Raw genomic sequence first — 17,504 nt, 5'->3', positions numbered from 1 at the left:
TTTCTCTCAAGGATGCTCACCCAATGTCCAGCCATTCCCAAACTGATTCTGAATTAACTCTTAAGAGGCAAGAGGCATAAACTGTATAAATTAAAGCAAAACAAACAACTCTGTGGATTATTTTAATTATTTCAGTACTGTGAAGGATCTCTGTGACAGGCTCTATAAACTTATAAAAGATCTTCATTTAAGAAGGATTGCAAAATTATTTATTTAAAGAATTTTGTCTAACCAAGATCAAGTTAGTGTTGCTGTTTCTCCAAGTGTGGTTGGATTTTTCACTTTCCTCTCCATTTCCTGTTTTCATTTACTTTGCTTTGCTTGGTATTGAAAGTGTGCAGCTCTTGGAGAGGGAGAGACTTTTTCATAGGGAAAACTATTTGCAAACATAAACTCCTCTCCTTTTTATTGGATGATGAAAAAACAAAAAACAAACCTGAGGTCAACTTTCCATTTTGTCACCCAGTGGGTAAAACTGTCACAAACTGACAGCAGAGGGGTTGTCTCCAGGAAGTTCAAGTTCGAGTCAGGAGAACTGATCCTCTGTTACCACGGTTCGCCTTCATTCCAGGAGAGTAGACCACGGTGGATAATCAATTAGGGACTCTTGTCTAGTGAGCATTCGAGACTTGTTTTGCCTTTTTATCACCTCTTCAAGAGCCACTGACTTCAGTATCCAAAAAAGAAGATTCTGACATCTTAATGTTAATGGGGGCAAATTTGATCCAGGGCTTGAGATAAATATAACTCTGTGTAGTACGGAGAAGGTTGAATGGGAAATGGTTGGCATTCTTTCTTGGTAAAGGCATGGGAAAGGAGGGGTCTGGGAGAGAGAGAGAGAGAGAGAAGAGAGAGAGAGAGAGAGAGAGAGAGAGAGAGAGAGAGAGAGAGAGAGAGAGAGAGAGAGAGAGAGAGAGAGAAGGAGGGGGGGAGAGAGAGAGAGAGGGAGGGAGAGAGTGAGCCAGCCCTGAGGCAGAGCAGAGATAAGCAGGCTCCTGCAGCAACTCTGTCTTGCTAACTTGACACTTGCCAGACCTGGCCAGCATGGTTGTCCTGAACCCAATGGCTCTGGGAATTTATCTTCAGCTTTTCTTCCGCTCGATCTTGTCTCAGCCGACTTTCATCAATAGCGTCCTCCCGATCTCAGCAGGTAAATGATGCCCAGCATTCTCCTCTGGGCAGGGGGAGGAAGGAAGGTGTCCTGGTATTTCTGCCATTCTACTCTTGGTGGAGGGAGGTTGGGAGGGAGGTGGACACCCCAGCCGCTTCCTGTCACCCGAGCTTGTCTGGGAAGCCCCTTCTGTCCTTGTTCTTAGGGCTCTTACTTAGCTGCTCAAAACCAGAGACTTTAAAAAAAAAATTGCCTTGGCCTCCCCCACCTCTTCTCCCCCATTTGCTGCATGATTTCATTTTGGTCAGGAATCAGGGGGTGGGGGACTTAATAGACCAGGAGGTGCAAGTGAGAGAAAAGTGAGTCCCCGCTGTTTCTATAAATACCTCTCTGACCTGCTCTGAAAGGGGCTTGGCTTAAGGGGAGATTGCAGAATAAACAGGAATCTGTCCAAGCCTTGGCAGCAACGGTGGCCAGGACAATCCTATTGAAGGGACAGGGAATCCAGTCGATCCTCCTGAAGCCCAGGGGCCCCTTGCAGCCTCAGGACTGGGTTTTCTGTTTCTTCAGTCTGGTCTGTATCCTATTGCGCTTTCTTCCTGGGTGGAACTTCCCTTCAGCCTCAGATAAGGCATCTAGGGGTCCTGGGAGAAGGAGGCTTGGCAGAGAAAAGTGGAGGGACCCAGAGAGACGCAGGGCTTAGAGCTGGATATATCTGCTGAGTGCAGGGCTGAGAGATTTGGGGAAGGGGCTTGGTCTACCAGCCAGGCAATCTTTCCGAGGGCACCAGGCATTGACCTTGTCCCGCCTGACCCAGGGGCAGGGGAAGTATTGGGTTACTGATGTGTCCTCTTGAAACCTTTCTGAGGAAACTCAAATGTCTCTGGAAGGCATGAGGGAGCCAGGCAGACCCCAGGCCTTGCTAGCCATCCCCTCAGAGTCCCTAGCAGCTGTCCCGGGCTCTCCCCATCCAAGAGCATCAGACAAGCCCTTCAATGGAGTCTCATAAGTGCGTCCACGGAGGCTGAAGTTTCACTGTCTTTGCCTGTAGAACACCGGGAGGGCCTAGCTCTACACCCAGTCCCAGCCACTGTCCATTCATAAAAACAGCTCAGCAAGTGGAGCTGCCAAGGTCTCTAAGTCCTAGGGGGTGACTCAGCCTGGTATGAGGCTAATTATAAAAGTGTGAGGAATAGAAGAAGGGGAAAGGGGGGATCTGTGGAGAACACTGGAGGTGGGGCTAGGCAGGAAAGGTGGGTGATTGTGTCACTGTGACCGTATGTCAACACACCCCTTGCAGATTCAAGTTGAGAGCACCAAGCTTCTTCTGGGACTGGTAGGTCCTTATTCTCTTATTCAAAGAGGAGCTTTGACAGTTAATTTGGTCCAATTCAATGCTACCTCTTCATTTTGTTCGGGTTACAGTTCCCCTTGAAAATCTGCCAAGGATTTCAGGCTTAGGAGTTAAGGAACTCAAGTTTCTGGTTCCAATCCTGCCTCTGATGGGCTCTCTGACTTCTGAGAGAGTTGGTGATGAACTATAAGCATTGTGTGGGCAGGGACCCTAACTATCTTGTGCAGTATCATTGGTTCCCAGGTTCAGAACAGTGACTGACACATAGTACTCAAAAAATATTTAATGTATGAATAAATAAAAAACTTCTCTTGGGGCTGGGGATAGAGCTCAGTTGGTAGAGAGCTTGCTTCGTATGCACAAGGCCCTGGGTTCAATCCCCAGCACACACATACACACACACACACACACACACACACACACACACACACACAAAAACCCTCTCACTGGATGTGGTACACACCTGTAATCTCCATGATTTAGGAGGCTGAGGCAGGAGGATCACAAGTTTGAGACCAACCTCAACTTAATGAGGTTTTATTTAAAAATAAAAAAATAAAATGAGCTGGGAATGTAGTTCAGAGATGATAGAAAAATCCTGCCTTCCCACACCTTTCCAAACAAAAGGCAGATAAGTATCTTAGAATGATTTCTATTGAACATGGCAACTATTAAAAATATCAGGAGCCCTAAATTTACAGTATATCTTAACCATTTACTGGGTCATAAATGAATCCCAGCAGCTTAGGAGGCTGAGGCGGGAGGATTGCAAGTTCAAGGCCAGTCTTAGCAATTTAGTGAGGCCCTAAGCAACTTAGTGAGACCCTATCTCAAAATAAGAAAGAAAAAGGGCTGTGGATGTGGCTCAGTGCCTAAGCACCCCTGGGGTCAATCTCTAGTACCCCAAACAAAAAAACAAAATCACCCCCACACAATCATTATTTATAGAAGTTCATGTGTTTGTGGATCAACTAAAGGTCTGCTTATCTAGCTCAGGCTTGGCTGGGCCTGGCTGGGCTCATTCCTGGTCTGTAGATTGACTGGGCTCCAGTCTCCATTCAAAGGTGTAGCTCAGTCATCGTAGATTCTGGAATGTGAAGGCACAGACCCAAGGATAATAATAGTCACAAAGAGGCAGGCCTTCTGCACAGTTCAAGGTATACAATTCTCATAGCACCCCTGGGATGGATGCGGCATCACTCACACTTTTTAGATGAGAAAATAGAGGCTCAGAGAGGTTATAAAATCTGCCCCGAGTCACAGAACTGATGAGATAGAGACTGGCATCCTGTCTTGTGCCTCTAAGTCCAAGATTTGTATCAATATAGACCAATTCCATGTAAGGCCTTGGATCAATAGTGATACAGGCATTTAAGGCCTAGCAGACTACCCTCCTAGCCCCTAGAAATACTCCTCTGAATTCTCTATTCTCCTACTACCTTCTCTCTGGGATATCAATGTCCAAAGTTCCAGCCAAAAAAGTGGATATTGCTTTATACCAAGATATATATGACTTGAGAGAGCACTGGTTTGTCTCTTTTTTTGGTGATATTTCTTTTTAATAGGGATGTTTTAGTGAGATGCATTCAAACCATGGTGCTGGGTGGGCACAGGGACCTCCCAAGGGCAATCTCACTTCACAAACCTTCTCTCAGGCACTGTGCCCCACCTACCTGATGGCCACACATGGCTTCCCTTTTCCAATACAGAGTTTCCCAGGCAGGCAGGAACTCTCCAGGGGATGTTTGGGTCCAGGTCTCAGATGGTGAGAAGACCCAAGTCCAGCCCTGGTGAGTGAGATCATGTGGCAGGCTGTGATTTCTGTCTGGGCCCTGGAATCTTGTGATGTGGCTGGGAAGGGACCAGAGCAGCCGTCCTGTGGCCTATATGGCCTAATGTCCAGCTCCCCCCCCGGCCACATACTCTCCTGCCTGGAAGCCAGCCAGGTCATCACTTGGGAACCATCCATGTTCTTGGCACTAGCTTAGGAGCCATTTATTTGTGTCTGACACTGATCAGCTATTGTTTAATGTCCCGTAATGCACTCGCCAGCCATCTCCTCCGATTTAGCTCCCCATTTCCTCTGGATAATAAAATCAGAGAGGGCTCTTAAATTAGAGGACTCTCTCGGGGTCCCAGGCGTCCCGCCTCATCCCATCCCAAAGCTCTGCATAAAGCGATGGCCTCCCTCCAGCTCAGACACAGAGAGAGGTGGTGTGAGACACGGAGGGGGGCATCCCCCAGTCACCCTGTGGGCAGCTGCCCCATGCCCCACCTGCTTTCTTCAGATCCAGGAGCATACAAACACAGATCAGAGAGCCCGTCTGCCTTTGAGGAGACAGCCAGTAAGCTGGGGTCTTGTCTTCTTTAAATACAGCTCACAGTCACAAGGACTACCTGTGTTGCTCTTCTGGCTGGTACCAGTGAAACCCCCAATTCCTCGTTTCACAAAAGCTTTTATCACTTACAGATGTATCTGCTCTTCACAGCAGCCCCTACCTTGAGGGGTCCTGGGTTCTAATCCTGATTCCCTTGGTTATGCTCTATGCAATGGTGGGAAGGCCACCTCATGGCAATGAACCCCAAGTTCCTCATCCGTTCAATGGCTCTGATAGTCTCTGCCTGTCAGGAGAGCTCTGAGGATTCATGAAGCAATTAAGATTTAATGAGTGCCAACTATGTGCCTGGAAGTGGACTGTAGCTGTTGGCCTACAGCTGGTGACAGCCTTCACCCCTAGCCCTAAAGATACAGGAAAGGAGGAAGAGGAGGAGATATTTTTTAAATTACCTTAATTGCTCACATTTAAGAGATGAATGATTTAACATTTTGGGGAAAAATGTATTTCTGATATGCTAAGCCCAGAAGGTTATCCCAGAAAGCTAAGGCAGAAGAGTTGCAAGCTTGAGGTCAGCCCAGGCAATTTATCAAGGCCCTGTCTCAAAATAAAGTAGAAAGGGCTGAGGATGTGGCCCCATGGCAGAGGATTGACCTAACCTGCATGAAGCCCTGGATTCTACCCCACAAAGGAACTTCCTGTAACTTCTGGTACTCAGAAGTAAAATGAGGCTAATCCTAATTTTATTACTAGGGCTAGGGAAAAATAAAAAATTTTTAAAAAATCTTACTTTTCGAAAATCAGACATTCTGGCTGGGCTGGCCACACTTTCTGGCTATGATGACACTCTTTGGAATATAATGGTTGGTGGTGACTTGGCTCCAGCTGGCAATTTGCTACCAGGCCCTCTTGTCCTATACCACTTTCTTAATTATGGTCTACCTATTTGGACCCCCTAGGCATGTGACTCTTTGGCCCCTAAGGCCAGGAACCCTGCTGGCGTGGCCTATGCTCCCAGTTTTTTTTGTTTTTGTTTTTGTTTTTGTTTTTTTTTAGCAGCCTTGAAGACATTTCTCCATATTTCCAAATTTCTGCACAGCTCATCCTGGAAGTCAACATCCTTGATCAGTGGTTCTCAAACTACAGCACGGGTTCTCAGTCCTGGCTAGGAATCACTTTGAGGTGCTTTCCAAAGGCTCAGCTTCCAAGCTGAACAGACTGAGAGCAGAATCATGTGGGATCAGGCATCTGTAGTAAAAGTCCTCCAGGTGATTCAAAGATCCAGCCAGGGTTAACCACTGAACTACAGGCAGCATTGGCATCCCCCGGAGGGCTCATTAAAATGGAGATCACAGCAACCCACCCCCGGGAGATTCTGCTTCAGAAGGAAATAGGGCCCAAGAGTCTGCACTTCTAACAAGCTTTGAGAACCCCTGCTCTCTCACACCCTACTCTATTAGTTTCTCATGGCTGTTGTAAGAAATCACTTCAAACGGTGGCTTAAACCAACACACCTCTGTTCTCTTCAGCTCTGGAGGTTGGAAGTCTGAAACCTGTTTCACTCTATAGAAATAAGGTGTTGGTGAGGCCCAGCTGCCTCCCAAGTCTCTAGGGGAGAATCTGTTTCTGTGCCTTTCCTAGCTCTGGAGCTGCATTTCTTGCCTTCTCTGGTTGCCCCCTTTCTCTTCAAGCCAGCAGTGTAGCATCTTGTTTGAGGAGCAGGGGGTCACTTGCCTTCTTTATCAATCTCCCCTGTTTTTGGGGGGGCAGTACAGGGAGCAGTGCTGGGGATTGAACCCCGGTCTTCATGCGTGCTAGGCAAACACTCCACCCCTGAGCCACCTCCCAGCTCCTAAACTTGTTTATATCATCATGTCTACAATGTTCCCTTTTCCATATGGGGTAACATTTACAGGTTCCAGGGATTTGGATCTGGAGACCTATGGGGGCCATCATTCAGCCTCCCACAGTGATCTCTTCCAGCAGGTAAACCGACCCACTTGTGTTTTGCTGAGGTGACATCAGAATCAAAGGTGCAGGCATAAGGACTGCTTTCATCTGGGTTCTTCCCAGAAGCAGACCCTGAGACAAAAATTTCGATGCAAGTAGTTTATTTGGGAGGTGACCCCAGTAGGACAGAGCCTAGAGGAGTCAGGCAGAGCCAAGAAGGCAGACATAGGGTGTGTTCATGAGCAGGTTACGGCTCTGGGTTCCACTCCTGGGGACCTCTGGAAGACAGGGTAGCTGGAATATTTATCCACTAACTTCTGTCGACGCCAACTACTCTGTTCTCCCTGCTTGACCCAAGTAACTTCCCATAGAAGTTCTAGTCTCAGGTGCCTGTGGCAGGAGGTTGGATACTGAGGGACATCAATGAAGTGACAGCATCAGCTATAGATCCTTTAAAAGACAGCTGTGGTCCTACCAACCCCTCTGGCAGTAGCAGTTACAGCTCAACATCCCTTCCCTGAAGAATTTGGGGTTCAGTTGACATAGGGAGCCACCACAAACAATACTAAACCTATGTTTCTTTTTTCCTATTATTTCTAATTTTCACAAGAATGTCATAAAGTAGCCATTAGTATCTCCATTTTACCAAAGAGGAAAATAACAATGAGAGAGGTACAGTCACTTGCCTGAAGTCACACAGTGTCAGGGTTGAAATTCCAAATCAGGGCTTTTGGATCCCCAAATCATTGCAGATTCAGAATCAAAGAGTGTGGCTAGGGATATGGCTTCTAGTACCATCCTGTCTGTATTCAAACCTCTGTCTCCCTTAGCTTTGGGACCTTGGGCAAATCTCCCACCCCATGCCTCAGGTTCCTCATCTATGAAATGGGGCTGAAAGTAGGAATTAATTCAAAAAGAAGTGGTGAGAATCAAGTGAGTTAGTTACAGACATCAAATACTTTCAGTAGTGTTTGATGTACGTGTGACACCATTGCACATTCTCCGACGTTATTTCCAAAATCTCGCTTCATTTCTACACATGCCAAGAGGCCACGATTTCCTGCACAATTCATTGCATCAAAAGGCAAAAAAAAAAAAAAAAACCTCAAAGACAACCTAAATAACCTTTTGCTTAAAATATCCAGGGAATTAAAGCCAAAGGAAGAGACCCTGCTTTGGGCCACTTTGCATTTGTAAACCAGTCCCTAAAGAAGGAACGCGCTGCCTGGGGAAGGAGGTTGTCCTAGTGGTGACCGGCTTCCCCAGATGACTTTAAAAATACACCTGGCCCTCTTCCATTTCGCAGCTCCATTCAAGTCCTCGCTTACCTCTCCATGGCAACCAACAGAAACACTGGGCGAGGTGTATTTGGGAGCTGGTGACAGCTGAAGAAGTCTGTGACTGCTGCAGTCTTGCATGGTCAACCAGCTGGGGGGAGGGGTGACTTCAAAAAAGAGGGAGGGAAAGAAGAAAGCCTTAATGAGAGTAGCACAGGTTCTACTCTACACTCTCATCCTGTGCTGCCCACCTCATCTTCTTGGTATCCTTCTGAGAAGTTTGGAGAAAGTTCCAGAAGCTTCTCTACTGCAGAAACTTCTCCTCAGCATGGGACTTCTTGGGGGCAAAAGGGGATGGGGTAATAATGGCCACCCTTCCTGGCCACCTGGGGTTCTTCTTCCTTTACTGTGACCCAGGGTTCATTCAGTGTTCAAACTCATTCTCTATAAGGGGCCTCTGGCATGAGTCATTGTCATGGAAGGTTGAAAGTGGACATCCCCTTTGTATCCAAACAGGACCGACTCCGTGTCTAAGACCTTCACTGGGGTGGACCTCCTGGTTACCCTCAGAAAGCTTCCGAATTCCTGGTGGTCACACAGAAACCAAATTCTCAAACCACTGAGTCTAGTGTTCTGGATTCAGGGAGCCTGCAGAAAAGAACACCCTTCTTCCCTCCCATCTGACTTTCTGGGAGCTGCGTTGGGTAAAGTCACATTAGGGAAAGTTAACAGTGGGAGAGACACAGGTCCTCCAGGTCTGTAGGTCAGCAGGGCCCTGTGGGAGTTCCCTTACTGTCCTTGTTCTCCCACAGAAAGTCAGCAGTGGAATCCCAAGATGGCTTCAAGAAGCCAGACCTGGTGGCACACATCTGTTCTCTCAGCACCAGGGAGGCCGAGGCAGGAGGATCACAAGTTCAAGACTAGCCTTGGCAACTCCTCAAGATCCTGTCTCAAAATAATCCTTGGGGATGTGGCTTAATAATAGAGCACTCCTGGGGTTCAATTCTCAGTACCTACCCCCGCCCCCAAGAAAAGATGGCTTTAAAAATTGTGTGGGTCCTAGAAATGATTTCTGCAGAATATCTGAGGCAAATGGTAAGAACCATCTTACTCCAATTATCTGAATCAAATCACCCTGGCCCTCACTCCCTTGCAGATAGGCCCTGAATGCAATAGTACCTCTACCAGGCAGGCCTACAGTGATGTCTTGCCAAGGTCCTTTTGCTCATGTCCAGTGTGGGGACATTTAGTCAGTGCCTGTATCCTAAAGTTCTTAGAGAGATTCAGGCTAAGACACTGAGACGAAATCCAGACACATGTATGGTGTTGGACAACCATTTGCTCTTTTAAGGGTATCCAGTTTCCTCATCTATAAAATAAAAGCGTGGACCAAATTGCAAAGATCCCTTAGCCTCAGACCTTCTCTGACTTTGTGGCTGCCAGACTATTTGCTAATTCACAGACTTAGCATCCACACACAAAAAGGGGTCTTGGCTTATGTTTTTCTTCTGAGCATTGGCTGAGAACCCTGGTGTGTGAATTAAAGTCAAGGGACAGGTCTGGATTTGACTGACAGCTCCATGACCCACAAGCTAAGGGATCTTGGCCCAGTGGTCTATAATTTCTCAACTCCCCAGTTTCCACATCCGTAAAATGGGGGAGAGTCAGAAATCTTCATTTTAGATGGCAATGTAAAAGGATAAAATGAGCTTTGCACTGTGCTTAGTATTTAGTTATCTCTCAGTCACAGGTTGCAACAATTATTCCAAATGGTGGAGAAAGAACTGGAATCCTGGCCTCTTGCCTACTCCTGGGCTGTTTTCATTGCCACATTTTGGAGTCTCCATCCAAAGGCTGAGTCTGAGTCAGAGATATCACAGCACCTAGGCCCTGGAACTGCAGGTCTAGACTCAGAAGCCCAGCTCCCCAGGACCTTGGATGACAGCCTTAGTTCCCTCACCTGGAATAGGGGGACATAAAAATATAATTCATAGGGTCATTGTAAGGATCAAAGGAAAGAGCAAGGATAGGGTCTAGCCCTGGGCATGGTAGAGGGTGTACTCAGGAGTCATAATGGTACCTCGAGGGCAGTGTTGGATTTGGAAGACAAGGGACCCACAGCTCACACCCAAGGACAACATCTTAGGCATACGGAGCTCCCAGCAGAATGACTGCTGATGGGCAGGTCCACTCGCAGGGCTGATCCATGGCTGTAAAGGAGAAAGCCTCTCGCTGCCCCCATCAAGGGTGATCTGACTAGGACGCCCCTCCTCAGCACATGCCCAGCCCTTTTTTAATTTTTTATTTAGAGACAGGGTCTTGCTAAGTTGCTTAGGGCCTTGCTGACTCCAACATCTGTTTGTGACCATAAAATCATGCAAAGACTGATTCATTCAAAGTGAACTGTACCAGTAGTTCACTTGTAGAGTTGAGCTTTCAGGAGAGCAGACCAATGACAGAAACAACCCATCTGCCTGCAAGTTGTGACTCTACCATTCACCTGGACACTTCTTTGAGAACAGGGACAGCTCTGGACTTGACTGACAGCTCCCTGACCCACAAGCTAAGGGATCTTGGCCCAGTGGTCTATAATTTCTGTTTACTTATCTGTTAAATGGATAAAATATCCACAACTCTGGGCTGTTGTAGGGCAATGCTTAACCTTTGGTTAAGGAGTGCTATGGTAGCTGATGTGTGTGGGCTATCTAAAGGTGGTTTAAAGATTTTTTATTTTCTGTTTTAAGTCACAAAAAAAGGTCTTTTGGAAAACAAGCAAACTTACATTTCATGCCAGAATAAATTACAAATGAATTAAGATTTAACTCTAAAATAGGAGCTATAAAATTAGTGGGTGTTTTAGTCAGTTTGTTCACTGCTGTGACCAAAAGACTTGACCAGAACAACTGTAGTGGAAGAAAATTTATTTGAGGGCTCACGGTTTCAGAGGTCTCGGACTATAGACAGCTGGCTCTACTCCTCGGGGCTCGAGGTGAGGCAGAATCATGATGGAAGAGTGTGGTGGAAGGAAACCGCTCGCTTGATGATGGGAGAGAGAGACACTCCATTCTCCAAACACAACTATTCAACTGTATAAAAAAATCCTCTCTGAGAAAGAGAGGAGAAATATCATACCTACCTATTTGCTAGCATATAGAAATATACATAGGAAAATGAAGTAATGGGCTGATAATAAGTCACTGGAGCTGATAGCCTGGGGGAGAAGGGTGAGAGAGATTGTTCATATTTACTCACTTATACTTTTTGAATTTTGAACCAGATGCATGCATTTACAATTCTAAACATGTACATGAATACCACATGTGCAATCAAAGTGCTGTCTCTCATCTAAAGCACAAAATAAGATTTTTCTGTTTTTAAAAGTCTTTTAGAGCCAGGCGTGGAGGCTGAGGCAGCAGGATCACAAGTTCAAAGCCAACCTCAGCAACTCAGTGGGGTTCCAAGCAACTTAAAGAGACGCTTTCTCAAAATCAAAAATATATTTTTTATATTTTGGGGGTTGTGGCTCAGTGGTTAAGTGCTTCTGGTTTCAATTCCTAGTATAAAAAAAGGAAGGAAGGAAGGAAGGAGGGAAGAGGGAGGGAGGAAGAAAAGTTTGTTAGATCCAAAACAGCCAGGAGTTTTGAGATCTTGGAGAATTTCCAGAATGGTAGAATCACACAATGATAGTGCTATGAAGTTTCATCTTGCCATTTTGTTCCATTGAGAAATTCTATTGATCAATTAAATCCAAAGGAGCCAGCCTCAGATTCCCCAAATTCTGGGATCTGGAGGTTCAAGTGACTCAGCGAGACCTATGATGAGAGATGCCAGTCCGTGTGCGTGGGCAGCCAGTGGGCTCCCTGGAACCCAGCTTCCCTCCTCCCCACTTGCTGTGGACCCCTGGATGACAGATCCTGGAGTGTACAAGCAGGGATGCGGGGGGGTCTCTGAGGGAAGGGGTTCAGTGAGCCACCTGGTTTGAATCACAAGTGACCGTGGGGCTCAAATGTCACCAGGGAAAAATGAAGGCACAGGAACCCAGAGGATGGAAACACAGGGTCTTTCCTTCGCCACAGTTGTCAGCGGGTGTTGGAAATAATGCACCGGGTGGGCTGGACACAGCTGGAGGGTTTTTGTCTCTGACTTGTGGCCAGATCTCCCAAATCATTCTACAAACTTGGCCTCCCCTGTCAAACCCGGGCAGAAGATTTAATAGTGCCCGCTGATTTATGCCGGCCACTGTAATTGAATTGAGAGCCGAGGTGCAGCCAGCTGTGGGGAAGTTTCTTTATGCTCCCTGAGCTCCTAATGACATTGTCCTTCTTCCTCTCTATTTACCACATGCCATTTGGTCAAATTAGAGCTTGAACTCAAGAAAGCAGATGGCTTCCTTTAGATAAGTTCCAAAATAATTCCCTTGCAGGAGGAAAGGGGGATGGGTTCTGTTTCCTTGAATATATGTGTGCCCAGTCATCACTTTTGATATATGACTTATATAAAATAATGACAGGAAGGAGGTCGTCCTCCTCCTTTCATCCTTGTGGCTTGGACAGACTCCTCAAGTTGTCCCTATGAGTGAGGAGGAGGGGGAAAGAAAGAGAATGTCCTTCTCATGTCATTCTCGGGGATGGGGTAACCCTCAAAGTGACTGCAGTCCCCTCCTCCAAGCAGTACTGGTGCCCTAGCTCTGGGCAGCTCCAGGGACCCCTAGGTCTTTGCCAACAGAGGCATTGGACTCACCTATACCCCACCCTAACATTTACAGAGAAATCTTGCAGTTCTAAGTTGCCCACTTAAATTTTTTTAATTAAATAAGATAATAAATAATTCTAAATTTTCTTTCTGTACTGGGGCACTTAACCACTGAGCCACATCCCCACCATTTTTGCATTTAATTTAGAGACAGGGTCTTGATGAATGGCTTAGGACCTTGCTAAGATGGTGAGGCTGGCTTTGGATTTGCAATCCTCCTGCCTCAGCCTCCAGAGCCACTGGATTAGAAGTATGAGCCACCAAGCCCAGTTGTTATTCTTTTTTATTATAGACACTTTCAAAAAAGGCTGAATTGTATCTCCTCAAAATTCATTTAACTGGATATGGTGGTGCACCCCTGTAATCCCAGTGGTTTGGGAGGTGAGGCAGGGAGATCACAAGTTCTAGACTAGCCTCAGTAACTTAGTGAGGCCCTCAGCAGCTTATCGAGACCTTATCTCAAATAAAAAATAAAAAGGGCTGGGGATGTGGCAGAGCACTAACCTAGCCTGAGTAACAACACCCTGGTTTCAATCCCTAGTATTGAAAAAAAAATCACATGTTGAAACTCTAATAATTCCAGTACCCTAAAATGTGAGGTAGGGAGGCTCTTTAAAGAGGTGATTAAGTGAGACCCTGAGGATGGGCCCTAATTCCATCTGATTGGTATCCTTATAGAAGAGTTTTGGATACACAAAGACAGCAGGGAAGCATACAGAGTCAAGACCAGAGCCATCCATGAGCCAAGGACAGAGGCCTCAGGAGAAACTTCGCCTACTGACGCCTTGATTTTGAACTTAATCCAGAGCTATGAGAAGTAAATGTCTGTTTAAGTCACCTAAGCTGTGATATTTTGTTATAGCAGCACTAGCAAACTAATACATTCCCCACATAGATTCTGCAATGGTCAGTGTTTTGCTCTGTTTATGCTGTTATATATCTATTGATCCATCTAAGTTTTTGATGGATTTCAAAGTGACTTGCATTCTTTGCCCACTTCTAGAGTAAGACAGAGAAGGCCAATGTATATTTGATTGACAGTCACCAATACACTTGATTGAACCCTCCTCATGACAGAGATACAGAGGCCACCAAGATTGTCAGCTCATAGGAGTTTCAGACCAGGAAACAGGAATCCATAGATGAATAATCATAAGGTTCGATTAGAAAAACATGATTGTGGGTCTTGGTAAAGGCTCCACCCCAGCTGGGTGAGGCAATGACTCTGGTTCTTCTAGATGCCATTTACCTGATGTTTCCTGCTCATTCTTTCTAGGGGTGGTAGGTAGAAGGAGTTATTACTTTGTGCTGTTAACTGCATTCAATCTGGATTGAACCCTGACCTACTACCTACAGGGTCATACATACTGGGTGGGTTTGATCATAGCTGCATCCCATGATCGCCTGTGGCCTTATCTAAAAGTGAGGATGAGGATGATGATGATGATGATGATGATGATGATGATGATGAGGTTGTGTGGGGAACAAAGAAGGATTGGCTAGGAAGCATCATAGAATGTTCTCCTTTGCTGGGTGGGTTGGGGCAATATCACCTATTGCAGGAAATAAGGATTTTAATGACTTAATCTAATCAAAACATTTATGCTCACTTACCAGTCCAGGGGCATTGGGGAACTCAGGACCTTTCCCCTTCATGGCTCCACCATCCCTGAAGGATTGAATCCTCTGCACTCAGGCAGAACTGTTGGCAAGAATAGTCACCTGCCTCTGTGTCTTCCCCCCACAGGGGACCGAGAAACAGCCACTTCTCAGGGATTCCTCCAGCCTGTGGAAGGGGGTGCATACCTTTTGGGGAACTGTCAGTCATCTCTGCACATTCGCAACTCTGAGGATGTCTTGGGATGTTAAGTCAGTAGCTGGCAGTTAGGAGTGGAGGTAGCTGCTAGCCAGGGAAGGGCCAGACCAGAGGGAAACTGACTCCAGGTGGCATGAGAATAGTAGGAAGAGTGCTATTAGCCAGGGACTAGTGAGCTGCCCCAGGAGCCGGGTAAGCTGGCTCCAGGAGGGGGCACCTCCTCACTGGTCTGTGTGCAGGGCTCCTTCTGAACTCTGCCCCCATGTCTGCACTAGCTGTGTGGTTCAGACAAGTGACCTGATTTCTTTGAGAGACATTCTCTTCTCCATAAAGTAGAGATAAATTCGTCCTGAGAACAAAAAGCAAGAATGTATGGAAAATGCTAAGCCCAGTGATATGTTGTTTCATGATAAGGATTTTGCAGAGTAAGGGTCAGCAAATGAGCATTCAGGGCAGGAGTTACAGGAAGGGCAATATATCATGGCCCTCTTCTCAGAATCCTTCATGAGGCTCCGTTCCAGGAAACTCAGACCAATCAGCCCAAGTGAGCAGATGAGATGATAACTCTTTTCCTTCCAAGGGTCAGGCCCTGAGCTTCTTCATCTCTATATTCTGGTGGCATATGGAAGGCTTGGCACACAGTAAGCCTTTAACAAATGTTTGTGTGCTTAAGTAGAACCTGCTATGGGTCCCTCCCAAGGAACAAAAGCATTGAACGTGGAGGTAATGTTGAAGATTATTCTGGCACTTGTTAAAATGGTAAGGAAAAAATTCAAGGTGTCTGCCACAGGTTCAAAGACTAGGACAAGGTCAGCTCCTGGTACAAGGACAAGTAAAGATTTATAGCTAATAGGGCATTATGTAAAAATGTGGATGTGTAACAGATGTGATTCTGCAATCTGTATTTGAGATAAAAATGGGAGTTCATAACCAACTTGAATCTAATGTATGAAACATGATATGTCAAGAGCTTTGTAATGTTTTGAACAACCAATAAAAAAAATAATAAAAACAAAAAACAACAAAAAAAAAGATTTATAGCTAAGGAACAGGTTAGGTGAGCGGGTGGAAAATTACCAACAGTAGACATCAAGTATAGGGGGATTCTGTCTAAACCAACTTAATTGGATTCTTATCGAGGTCAGGACAGGGTGGTAAGATATCAAGGGTGAGGAAGGAGCCGGGTGCAAGGGCACAAGCCTGTAATCTCAGCAGCTCAGGAGGCTGAGGCGGAAGGATCACGAGTTCAAAGCCAGCCTCAGCAACTTAGTGAGGCCTTAAGCAACTCAGTGAGACCCTAAGCAACTCAGTGAGACCCTGTCTCTAAATAAAATACAAAAAAAGGGGGGGGGGCTGGGGATATGGATCAGTGGTTAAGCACCCCTGGGTTCAGAATTTGATTAGATGTCAAGGATGGGGGATTCTTCCTAAGGTGACTTTTCAGGATTCTTGCTATAATTGGATACTGCCAGGGAGGACACAGAAGTCCAAGTTCAAGGTCTAGTCGAGCAGAGGAAAGAGGAGCCCAGCTAAAGTCTGGCCAAGGGGAGTCTTTCATAGCTGTCGGGGAGAAGTCGGGTCCTCAAACCTACTCCTGGGACTACCAAAGTTTTGGGATGGGACAACAGATTTGAGACCCCAGGCTCTGCCCGCAAACAAGCAGACATCTTTGCCTCTGGACCTCTGGGAAGGGTGCCTGTGTTATCTAGGCCTCCCAAAATCTCTCTGTGGGGTAGTGACGGGAAACCTGGCAGGAGGAAGATGCAGAGCAGAATCCACATTGGCCCCAATCTGCAGCCAACTGGAGTGGAGGTAGCTGCTGGCCCGGGAAGGGCGAGTGGCAGCAGCAGGGGCAAATTTTCTGGAGCAGTGCCCAGGGAGGCAGTATTCCAGAAGCAGTATTCTGGCCTAGTTGATAAATCCCAGACCTGCAATTAAGACAAAATACTGTGAATATGACACCTGGAGACAGCTGCAGGAAGGCCCCAGAAACTTTGATTATGAATTAGATTTTGCAGGCAGCTCTGCCGTGGCAAGCTGGTGCCTGGGCCAAGGCACCTGGGGGAACTGGAGGCCAAAGATTGCTCAGCAGGACGAAGAGGAGAGATCCTCCATTGCATCGAGGACCCTTAGGCAGGGCCATTATGTTTCAGGAATCACAGAAAAGCTGGAAAGGGCACAGAGCTCATCTGGTGCACGCTGCTCCCTGTTGACATCTGGAAAATTTGAGGCCCAAAGGGGATGCAAGTTACTGCCAGGGCTGGAGAACAGGGTTCCTGACTCCCAGGTTGAGAGGCAGCTGAAAGGTCTAGTATACACACAGGCATTTGATCTAAGGAAATTCAACTGTTGGTGCTGGGAAGACAGAGGACATAGAGAACAAGACTTAGCAAAAAAAAAAAAAAAAAAAAAAAAAGCAGCCACAGTAGAGAGGAGGAGAAGAGAGGGAGACTGGAAGAGACACCCATGAGCTTCAGTAATTAGGTTCAAACTAGAGGTTCAGCCAGGCGCAGTGGCACAGGCCTGTGATCCCAGCAACTTGGGAGGCTGAGGCAGGAGGATTGTGAGTTCAAAGCCAGCCTCAACAACTTAGCGAGACCCTAAGCAACTCAGTGAGACTCTGTCTCTAAATAAAATATAAAAGAGGGCTGGGGGGCTGGGGATGTGGCTCAAGTGGTAGCGCACTCGCCTGGCATGCGTGCGGCCCGGGTTCGATCCTCAGCACCACATACAAAGATATTGTGTACGCAGAAAACTAAAAAATAAATAAATATTTAAAAATTCTCTCTCTCTTTAAAAAAAAAGAGGGATGGGGATGGAGCTCAGTGGTCAAGTACCCTTGGGTTTAATCTCTGGTGTGAAAAAAAAAAAAAAAGAGGTTCAAACACCTGCAGACTTGGACAGGAGC

The 17,504-nt window shown here is 46.4% G+C and overlaps 1 protein-coding gene across 2 annotated transcripts in view; it reads left to right on the top strand.

The window, feature by feature from the left end:
- Positions 1–957: 957 nt before the first annotated feature.
- The window catches only part of Colq (collagen like tail subunit of asymmetric acetylcholinesterase), a 69,050-nt gene continuing 52,503 nt past the window's right edge, over positions 958–17,504 (top strand). For both annotated transcript variants that reach the window (XM_078038511.1, XM_078038509.1), the window contains exon 1: positions 958–1,150. In XM_078038511.1, the coding sequence (XP_077894637.1) occupies positions 1,045–1,150 (106 nt within the window). In that variant the 5' untranslated portion in view covers positions 958–1,044. The remainder of the gene's footprint in view (positions 1,151–17,504) is intronic.

Source organism: Ictidomys tridecemlineatus, chromosome 2, assembly GCF_052094955.1.
Source record: "Ictidomys tridecemlineatus isolate mIctTri1 chromosome 2, mIctTri1.hap1, whole genome shotgun sequence".
Taxonomy (NCBI): Eukaryota; Metazoa; Chordata; class Mammalia; order Rodentia; family Sciuridae; genus Ictidomys; species Ictidomys tridecemlineatus.
The sequence above is the reverse complement of the archived record's forward strand: the minus strand, read 5'-3'. Positions and strand labels throughout refer to the sequence as shown.